The sequence below is a fragment of the Brassica oleracea genome, chromosome C7, assembly GCF_000695525.1.
Source record: "Brassica oleracea var. oleracea cultivar TO1000 chromosome C7, BOL, whole genome shotgun sequence".
Lineage (NCBI taxonomy): Eukaryota > Viridiplantae > Streptophyta > Magnoliopsida > Brassicales > Brassicaceae > Brassica > Brassica oleracea.
In genome coordinates, this window is record NC_027754.1 from 24,265,688 (window position 1) to 24,276,403 (window position 10,716).

The 10,716-nt window shown below is 39.7% G+C and overlaps 3 protein-coding genes across 3 annotated transcripts; 1 reads left to right on the forward strand and 2 right to left on the reverse strand.

Moving 5' to 3' along the window:
- Positions 1-1,456: 1,456 nt before the first annotated feature.
- Positions 1,457-4,722, reverse strand: LOC106306889 (wall-associated receptor kinase-like 21). The gene is made up of 3 exons (XM_013743669.1): positions 3,639-4,722; positions 2,867-2,914; positions 1,457-2,749 (listed from the first exon to the last, which is right to left on the reverse strand). Exons 1-3 carry the CDS (start codon positions 4,342-4,344, stop codon positions 1,653-1,655), a joined length of 1,851 nt encoding a protein of 616 aa, XP_013599123.1. The 5' UTR covers positions 4,345-4,722; the 3' UTR covers positions 1,457-1,652.
- A 1,568-nt stretch (positions 4,723-6,290) lies between these two features.
- On the forward strand, positions 6,291-7,392 carry LOC106302921. The gene is made up of 3 exons (XM_013739319.1): positions 6,291-6,340; positions 6,407-6,800; positions 7,102-7,392. The coding sequence occupies exons 1-3, from the start codon at positions 6,291-6,293 to the stop codon at positions 7,390-7,392; spliced, it is 735 nt and encodes a 244-aa protein (XP_013594773.1).
- A 2,062-nt stretch (positions 7,393-9,454) lies between these two features.
- Positions 9,455-10,289, reverse strand: LOC106306577. Its single transcript, XM_013743237.1, has 3 exons — positions 10,004-10,289; positions 9,768-9,895; positions 9,455-9,676 (listed from the first exon to the last, which is right to left on the reverse strand). The coding sequence occupies exons 1-3, from the start codon at positions 10,165-10,167 to the stop codon at positions 9,615-9,617; spliced, it is 354 nt and encodes a 117-aa protein (XP_013598691.1). The 5' UTR covers positions 10,168-10,289; the 3' UTR covers positions 9,455-9,614.
- Between the last annotated feature and the right edge of the window lie 427 nt (positions 10,290-10,716).

Below are 10,716 nucleotides of genomic sequence, written 5' to 3' on the forward strand. Positions count from 1 at the left end.
TAGAAGCTGTGGCATCACAAGATCTTTGGATATGGCACTCATTTTTCGGATTACCAGGCACCCTCAACGATATCAATGTTCTTGATCGATCACCAGCTTTTGATGACATTTTACAAGGTCGAGCACCTAAAGTTAAGTTCAAGGTCAACAACCACACTTATCGTATGGCCTACTATCTTACCGACGAAATTTATCCTAATTGGGCAACATTTATCCAATCCATCAAACTTCCTCAAGGTCCTAAAGCAGAGTTATTTGCTGAACGTCAAGAATCCACCAGAAAAGATGTCGAACGGGCTTTTAGAGTATTGCAATCGAGGTTTGCAATTGTTAAAAATACAGCTCTACTATGGGACAAGGAGAAGATAGGAAAGATAATGAGAACTTGTGTCATATTGCACAATATGATAGTGGAGGACGAACAACACAGATACATTCAAATTGATACATCTGAGTTCGAGTCAGGAGAGTCTAGCCGAAGTTCCAAGGTGAAAAGTAGAGAAAGTGTCAATGTCCCTATGCTTACCATTCGCAATCAAATTCGGGATCCATATATACATGAGCGTTTGAAAGCTGATTTAGTTGAAAATGTTTGGGAAAAATATGGTAATCATGATGAATAATCTTTGTATGTTCATGAATTCTCAATGTATTGAATAAAAACTTTTAAGAAATATTTTAAAATCTTTTGTAAGTTTATGTATTGAATAAAAACTTTTTAAAAACATATTACAAAATATTCTCTATCTTCATGAATTCTCAAATTGATTAATATTCAAAAAAAAAAAAATTTAAAACCAAAATTTTTTCCATTATATTGAATATTCACTTTTCAAAATTTAAAAACCAAATTTTTTTCCATTATATTGAATAAAATTCTCATTATATTGAATATTCACTTTTCAAAAAAAAAAATTCCTTTTTTTTCCAAACAAAAATTATTATTTTATTCTTATGAACCCACACTTCAGGTTCATTGATGGAGAAGCAGAATTGATCCGGGTTCATCACTATTCATCCCCCACCATAAAATTAATAAACAATACTTATGAACCCCCTTTTGGGGTTCATTGATGTACATGCTCTAAGGGTTTAAAGTTTACCCAAGGGTTTATGGTTTACCTAAGGGTTTAGGTTTACCCAAGGGTTTAGGGTTTAAGATTTATGGTTGAGGGATTAGGGTTTTGGGTTTAGTGTTTTGCTGACGACGTTAAAAAAGAAAATTTTGATTTTTTTTTCTGTAACTGCTATTTTTTTTTACTTTTTTATTTAAAAAACATAATATAACTTGATAATATTTTGTTTCTTTTTTTAAAAGATATCAAATTTGAAATAAAAAAATTATATTGGACGGTGAACCTCTAGATTCACCCTAGGGGGTGAACGCAAGAATAAATCATCATATAATAGGAAAAAGCGGCAATGCTTGCTAAGAATGTTTGTGGCGCTTAATATGAGTTTTCGAAAAAGCTTTCAGATTACAATTGGCTTAAAACAGAATCCCCGAAAATGTATAGATTTAACACTTTCATAAACAGAGGGAACTACATATTTTGTATAGATTTTATGAAATGAATATACAAAGCCTAGTGGATACACATGGAAGTTCCTTTAAGGAACCAACAAAAGAAAAATCAAACTCTCGGATATGATTATTTGCTGTTTAGTCTCTTTATATCGATGTCGGATCGTTTTTTGGAGTTCCTCGTCTCTTTGCCAAAGTACATGAGCTTAATCCGTTGGATGTCTTCAGCAACTTCTATCATTGTAGGCCTCATGTTTCTGTGAAAGGACAAGCAGCGAAATGCCAGTTCGGCCAAGTTCTGGACAGAGGCAAACATTTTTGGATCGTTCTCTGTTTGTAAGGAGGGATCAATGATATCTACCACACGCCCTCTTCCGATCCTGTCAATGGCAAGAGCGGCTAGGTTCACTTCAGTGAAGGGACGAGTAAAGTCTATGACTTTAAACCCTGAGATGATCTCAATAAGAACAACTCCAAAGCTGTAGACATCGCTCTTGTCCGAGAGCTGAAAATCTTGGTGGTACTGAGGGTCCAAATATCCCGGAGTGCCTTGTGGAGCCGTGGAGATATGAGACACGTCGAAGTCGGTGGACATGCCGAGCCTAGAGAGTCCAAAATCAGAGACCTTGGAGTTAAACTCGTAGTCGAGGAGTATGTTGCTGGATTTGATGTCTCGGTGGTAGATAGGAGGGTTCACTGAAGAGTGGAGATGTGCGATTGCGTTTGCGGTTTGAGAAGCGATGGAGAGACGTAGCGGCCAAGAAAGCGGTGCGTGGCCTCTCTCGTGTTGTAAATGCTGAGAAAGCGTTCCGTTTGGCATGAACTCGTACACTAGAATCGGTTCCCCTTGGGCGACACAACAGCCTAAGAGACGAACGAGGTTAGGATGGCTAACAGAGGAAAGAAGCTTGATCTCGTTCACGACTTGGTCGATGCTTGGTGTGTCTTTGCGTCTGAGACGTTTAATAGCGACCCATGAGCTGTTTGAGAATTCGCCGGCGTAGACTGTTCCGTATGCTCCGGTTCCGAGCTTGTTTTTGTCGGAAAAATTGTCGGTGGCTTTCTCGAGTTCTTTGTAGGTGTAGAAGGGAACACTGGAGTTCCCGGCCAGCTCACAAAACAAGCGATTCGCGAGGGATGTTCTTGAGGAAGACGCAGAACGCTTGTGGCGGTAGACAAAAGCAAATATCAATATGGCAATTAGTGAAGCTCCAAGTAAAATAGCTGTGGTATTACAAAACATAAACATTCAAGTTATTAATCAACGCCACTATAGTCTAAGAGCTAGCTATATATAGAAGTTTTTTTTTTTGAACGAGCTATATATAGAAGTTAACTTACCAATTCCAAAAACAATGAGTTTGTGTAGTAGTCCTTTGCGTTTACCAACTGAAAACCAAATAAGTGACACTATTTAGCAACAGAATAATACACATATTACAATATAAATTCCATAAATAAATAATCAATAAATTATTAAAAAATTTAATCTCAAACTGAACTAATGTAAAATATGAAAAAAATTAATAAAATAATAAAAATTTGAAAACTCTTGGATAAATACATGTTTCCGCTACAAGCGTTCAAATGAACGTCGAATGAAATCCTTATCACAAGGTGATATTATTAGCCCGCTGGTTTGGTTGCAACAATATTTGTATCATCTTTTACTATTTAATGAAATTCAGTTGACAAAAAAAAAAACGTCTTCCCAACCAAAATCATATACTGATAGTTATTATTATATATAGCTAATACAAGATTAAAAAAAACTAATACAAGGTTTATATAAGCATTTAGAAAATAGTATTATTTGATTTTTATTTTAAATAAAACTCACCTATAATTTTTCTTTGCATTTTTCATTTTAACATTTTGGTGTTTTTTTTCAAACTGAATGTTATTCTTTTAAAATTTAAAATAATATTTTGTTAAAACAAAATCTAAAAGAATATTTTTTTTGATAAATTTATATTTTTTGTAAATTTATCATAATACCAACATTATTAATGTGGCAAAGCTAAAGTCAGTTTGAAGTTATGTGTCGCTATCTGATTAGCTTTCCTTATGTCGGTCAAAATATTTGGTAAGGAAGTAAAATAATGGCACGGACCTGGTCGGCAACAACCGTGCACGATGAAGGCGTTGCCGTAAAATCCATCGTCACAGGTGCAACGATGACCAAAACCACCGCCGCCGAGATTGACTGTCGTACAACTTGCGTTCGCGGAGCAAGTGGTGCTACTACAGCCTTCCTTAAGCCACCAATCGAGCCTGAGTTGACCCAACAAGTTAACCGAACCTTGCGATTTGGACTGAAGCGTAATCGAAGACAACCAATACTTACAACCGCTCCGGTTAACGACGTCGACGACACTCATCACATCGGCCTTTATCTCCGTAGCTGCGTCGAGACATCTCACCTGAGAAATACAACTACTGAGATTTAACCGGTCTTGGACGAAACTTCGACCAATTGAACAATCAGACGACGACTCGTTGCACCCCTGGACGAGGATTGTGTTCTGTGATATTGACGGAGCGAAATTGCGGCGGAAGAGCTGCTCGATTTTGCGGATGTCGCGCTTGCACAGCGGCGGGATCTTCACGTATATGTTTGCGTTCGTCACTTCCGCTACAGCGAATTCTCCGATCGCAGCTTCGTCGGTTTTCTCGGAGCAATTGAACCGGATCGGATAACCGTCGGTGAAACCGAACGGATAAGGGAGATAACCGGTTTGGCAGTTAACGGAGCCGGTGGTTTGAGCAGCGATGGTTAGAGTGAAGAAGAGGAAGATGAGATACGGAGTGTGGTCCATTGATAACAAAAATGGATCGAATGATTGTCAATGGGAGAGGCTGTACGTTAAGCTGCTCCATGGGAATGATTTGTTTGACCGTTTCGTTCTCGGCTACTAGGTTGAGTTGACATTTACGGTTCCGCTGAGTGGATAAGGGGCATTCTCGTCATCATAGCCGTTAAATCAAAACGAAACCGTGATCAGTTTTCTACTTTATCATTGTTTCTGACGGTCTTACGTTTTTCAAAAGTCAACAAACATACGTGGTCCCGGGAAAATGTCCAAGATCATGTTTGAGCAAATTCAAGACACAAAGGAGCAGTTGGTGTTTGAAGTTTAAGTTAGTAAGTTTGAATTAGTCATTGCAGTTTGTTTTAGTTGGGTGCTTCATGTGTTAGTGTTGTCCGAGTATTTAGCACCAAGAATGTTAATTGGTTTAGTTGCTACTTTTTAGGATCGCATTTGTTTCCTGTAAGGCTATACATAGCCATTTCCTTATTCAATGAAAAGCTAACGTATTATTCAGAAACACAGAGCATTTGACATTACAAATTGGTATCAGAGCTCTGTTTTCAGATTTGTGAAGCCGAAGCTTCAAAGTAAACGTGAGAAGAGATGGAAGATGACAAGATGAAGCTGCCTCAATTCGATGGACATTGGGACCACTGGAGCGAGGTGATGGAGAACTTCTTCAGAGCAAGAGGGCTGTGGAGCCTCATTGAGAACGGTTTTGAAGAAGCAGCAACCACAACAATGTTAACAACAGAGCAGAAGAATCAGTTGGATAACGCCAGAACCAATGATCACAAGGTGAAGTACTATCTCTATCAGAGCATCGATAAGGTCACCTTTGAGCAGATCTTGGATAGGAGGACATCCAAGATCATTTGGGATTCAATGAAGACGAAGTATGGAGGAAATGCTAGAGTGAAAAGGTCATTACTCCAGAAGCTAAGAAGGGATTTTGAGGTATTGGAAATGAAGGAATCTGAGAATGTTGAAGAGTACTTCACTCGGGTCTTAGCCATTACAAATCAAATGAGGAGTAATGGAGAAGTAATGGCAGACTCAAAGGTTGTTGAGAAGATTCTCAGAACACTCAGTGAGAAGTTTATGTATGTGGTGGTGTCCATAGAGGAGTCTAAGGACATTGAGAGCATCACGCTGGATGAGCTTCAAAGCTCTTTGGTTGTTCATGAGCAAAAGTTCAAGAAATCAGACAGAGGAGATGATCAAGTCCTGAAGGTAACATACGGAAGAGGAACTGGAACCAGAGGAAGAGGTCACTTTGGCAGAGGTAGAGGACATGGACGTGGCAGATTCAACAAAAGCACAGTGGAGTGCTATAAGTGTCACAAACTTGGACACTTTCAGATTGAATGCCCGCAGTGGGACGAGGAAGCAAACTATGCTGATCCTGAAGAGAATGAAGAGATGTTGCTGATGGCCTACATTGATACTGATAATGAAAGTGAAGAATCTGAGGATGAGATCACAGAGAAAGCTCTAATGACCAGCACCGAGAAACAAGGAAAGAAAAGAAGAAGAGCTTGGTTTCTCGACTCAGGCTGCTCAAATCACATGACTGGTGACATAGAGCTGTTCACAACCATGGATGGAAAATTCAAGCATTCAGTGAAGTTGGGAAATAACAAGAGAATGGAGGTTACCGGAAGAGGAAATGTGATATTGGTGTTAAACAAGGCGATATACACAATCACTGATGTGTATTACATTCCAGAGCTCAAAAACAACCTGCTTAGCCTTGGAGAGGTTGACTGTCATTATCCAGAAAGGAACCTGCAAGATATATCACGAGGAGAGAGGCTTGATTGCAGAGAGCAAGATGCGCAGCAACAGGATGTTTATGCTGTATGATCAGACTGATGAAGATACCAAGCCGAGACAGCAGAGGTGTCTACAGATAACCTCAGAGGGCATGCCAAAACTTTGGCATGAACGCTATGGGCACATCAGCCATCGAGGAATGCAGACACTTCAGAGAAAGAACATGGTAAATGGGCTTCCTAACTTCAATGGTCAGGGTTTTACTTGCTCATATTGTTTGGTTGGAAAACAGCCGAGAAAACCCATTCCTAAGAAGAGTTCAATGGAGAGCAAAAGAAGTGTTGGAGCTCATACATTCAGACATTTACGGTCCTATCAGCCCCTCATCAACAAGTGGTTTGAGGTACATCTTGTGTTTCATTGATGATCATAGCAGAAAAGCTTGGGTGTATCTTTTGGAAAAGAAGTCTGAAGCCTTCAATCACTTCAAGATCTTCAAGAAAATGGTAGAAACAAAAGCTGGAAAAGTCATCAAGTGTCTGAGGACTAATAGGGGTGGAGAGTACATTTCAAATGAGTTTGCTGACTACTGTAAGGAGCATGGAATTAAGAGACAGCTGACCACACCAAACACTCCTCAACAGAATGGCATTGCAGAGAGGAAGAACCGCACTGTCATGAACATGGTGAGTGGACGTTCTACATCTTAAATAGGTGTCCTACGCATGCAGTGAAAGACATCACTCCACAAGAAGCATGGAGTGGAGTAAAACCAAGGGTTGATCACTTCAGAGTATGGGGAAGTCTCGCATATGCTCATGTATCAGATGAAAAACGAGGGAAACTTGATGGTAAGAGTGTAGCATGCTTCTTACTTGGTTTCTCAGAAGAGTCAAAGGGTTACAGACTCTACAACCCAGCAACAAAGAAGGTCATTATAAGCAGAGTTGTGGTATTTGAGGAAACTAAAGGATGGGATTGGAAAAGGATCAAGCGCATCAAAAGGAGACAGAGCTGACTTGGAGTGGTGATGATATATTGGAAGAAAGTGAAGAAGAAGGCAGTGATGAAGAAAATTTGGGTGATGAAGCAGAAGAACCTGTAGAGGAAGAAGAAAACAAAGCTGATCAGAATGTGGGAGTCAGGGAGGGAAGAAATAGGAGACTCCCTCGGTATCTGAATGACTATGTGACTATGACTGAAGTGGAGATTGAAGAAGATGAAGTGAATATGGTCGAGATCAACGCAACTGATCCATCCACATTTGAGGAAGCATAGAAAGAACAGAAATGGAGAATGGCCGTGGATGAAGAGATCAAATCAATCAAGAGAAACAAAACATGGGAACTCTGCTCTCTTCCTGAAGAAGCTAAATGTATTGGAGTTAAGTGGATTTTCAAAACAAAGCTGAATGAACACGTAGAGATCATCAAACACAAGGCATGGCTGGTGGCAAAGGGGTATTCACAGGAGCATGGTATCGATTATACTGAGGTTTATGCACCAGTGGCTCGCATGGACACAATCAGAACCATCATTGCCACAGCAGCACAGCGAGAGTGGGAGATATACCAACTCGATGTGAAATCAACTTTCCTCTATGGAGTCCTAACAGAAGATGTTTACATTCAGTAGCCAAAGGGTTATGAAGTAGAAGGTGAAGAGAATCAAGTCTATAAGCTACACAAGGCTTTGTACGGCTTGAAACAAGCTCCCAGAGCTTGGTTCAGTAGAGTTCAAGACTACTTTGCAAAGGAAGATTTCACCAAGTCACATAATGAAGAGACTCTCTTCATCAAGACAAACGATCAAGGTAATATCCTAATCGTTAGCGTGTATGTGGATGATCTGATATACACAGGAGATGATGTTGCTATGATGAAGGAGTTCAAGACGTCTATGCAAAAGGAGTTCGTTATGTCTGATTTTGGGAAGATGAGATACTTCCTAGGACTTGAAGTGTCACAGACAGCACATGGAATTCACATCTCTCAAGCGAAGTATGCTCTAGAAGTTCTTAAACGTTTTGACTTGGAGAACTGTAACTCTGTTTGGAATCCAATGGTGCCTGGAAACAAACTTGATATGGATGAGGGAGGGGATCGCGTGGATGAGACTCACTACAAGAAGATCATAGGCAGTATCATGTACATCACAACAACAAGGTCGGACCTACAATTCTCTGTAAGTCTTCTTAGCCGCTTCATGTCCAAACCAACGAAGCTTCACCTACAGGCAGCAAAGAGGGTCCTGAGATACTTGAAAGGGACAATGGATCTCAGAATCTGGTACAAGAAGGGAGGAAGTAGAGAGCTGCTGGGCTACACAGACAATGATTTTGCTGGAGACATAGACAGCAGAAAGAGCACATCAGGGTATGTGTTTGTAGTGGATGGAGCTGCAGTAGCCTGGTCATCAAAGAAGCAGCATATAGTTACCTTGTCCTCCACGGAAGCAGAGTATGTGGCTGCCTTAGCATGTGCTTGTCAAGCCATTTGGTTCAAGAAGATTTTGGAAAAGCTAGGACACGAGCTAGAGGGGAGCACAGTTATTCTTTGTGACAACACTTCAACCTTGTCAAAGAATCCTGTGTTCAATGGAAGGTGCAAGCACATTGGAGTTCGTTTTCATTTTTTGAGGGATTTGGTTAACAATGGAGAAATCAGTTTGGAGCATTGGAGCATTGTGGTACTCACGAGCAGGTTGCATATATCTTCACGAAGCCACTGAACCGTAAAGCCTTTCAGAGGATGAGGAGTCGACTTGGAATTTGCTCAGCTACTGATAAGCTAGCTTTGGTTACCAAGCTTAGATTAAAGAGGATTTGTTGGAGCAAATTCAAGACACAAAAGAGCTGCTGGTGTTTAAAGTTTAAGTTAGTAAGTTTGAATTAGTCATTGCAGTTGAGCAAATGGATAAGCTAGTTTTGGTCACCAAAGGATTTGTTGGAGCAAATTCAAGACACAAAAGAGCTGCTGGTGTTTGAAATTTAAGTTAGTAAGTTTGAATTAGTCATTGCAGTTTGTTTTAGTTGGTTGCTTCATGTGTTAAGTGTTGTCCGAGTATTTAGCACCAAGTGTGTTAGTTGGTTTAGTTGCTACTTTCTAAAATCGTATTTGTTTCCTGTAAAGCTATACATAGCCATTTCCTTATTCAATGAAAAGAAGCTAGCGTATTATTCAGAAATTAGTGTCCGTAATGTAACCTCTGATCCAAAAAGTCTGAAACTGTGCTAAAATTCATCGCTAGACATTTGACGGTCCACATTAACACAAAAAATGGAGGAAATATTTTTTTTTGATATATCAATAAACAAAACACACTCGAGGGGAAATTTCAATAAACCAACAAAGACTATTAAGATTTCATTCAACGAGTATTACATTAGTGACAAGGGTAACGTGTCCACTAACACAATAGAAATCAGTCTACAGAGCATAAGTCTCTGTTTTTATTCTTAATATTAAACAAAACAAAATTCATTCGTCCTTCCGGTGTGATTATGTCTGATTTCTACCTCTCTCTTTCTCCTTTGCTTCGCTACCCTGAGTTTTGTCGTAATCTTCAAAAACAAGGAAAACACACACTTATTCGTAAACACTCACAGTCGATTTAGAGGTGTACTATATATCATCATAAAGTTGCTAGATTACCAGGGTGATTCTCATGAACCTCATCGTTGTGCTTTTGGAAAGATTGATTACCTCCATAGGTACCTCCAAAACCTTCTTCATCAGACCTTGTAGCGTATCCTTCTCCAAACGAATGCGACATCACGTCACTGCTCCAATTAATCGTCAAACAAGGAAAACGAAAAAAAAAAACATTAAAATATATTCCAAACGGACTAGACACTATTAAAAATGTATATGTAGTGGACGAGACGAACCCGGTTTTCTCCTTTGGATTTTCAGGGTTTTTATCCATCTTTCGTTGGTCAGAAGTGGTCGTAAAACCAAATACCGTAACTTTACGGCTAACTCTAGACGGTGGTGAAAAGAAAGAGACGGTGCCGGAAGGCAGTGGTCGTATCGTCTTAAACGCGTTGATCATTTCTCAACTTTGTAAGGTTTCTCGAAGCTTTGAATTTATAGGGGTAGTTTTTTTTTATCCTTACGAGGAGACGATAAAGTTATAAAACGATTTAATATTAGGTGATTCCTATGACGATGACAAATGTATGTATGAAGTGGTGGATTTCAAATAAATAAAATGGTTAGTAAAAGTGTAGTTGAACTTAATCTCTATCAGGATTATGCTTTAATTAAGCATCTCTCTCTCCTACGACGGTGTCTTGGCTTGAGTTCAACCACGTGGAGATTCGATGGCAGGTGGTGGACATAGAAAGGGCTTCCCTGTGTGCATCTCAGAGAGACGACACGTATTAAACGGTCCAGATTTCTATGACAAATCCTCTTTCACCAATTTGGGCTAGCAACAAAAGTTTCTATAACAAATCCTCTCTACTTATTTGGGCCAGCAAGTAAATTGGGCCGCGACACGTCCGCAAAGACATACATGTGGGGGCACTTGACCGTTAAAGAAGACGGAGTGGAGGACGTGGATATGATGTCATCAATTGCGCACTCAAGAAAAAGAAAA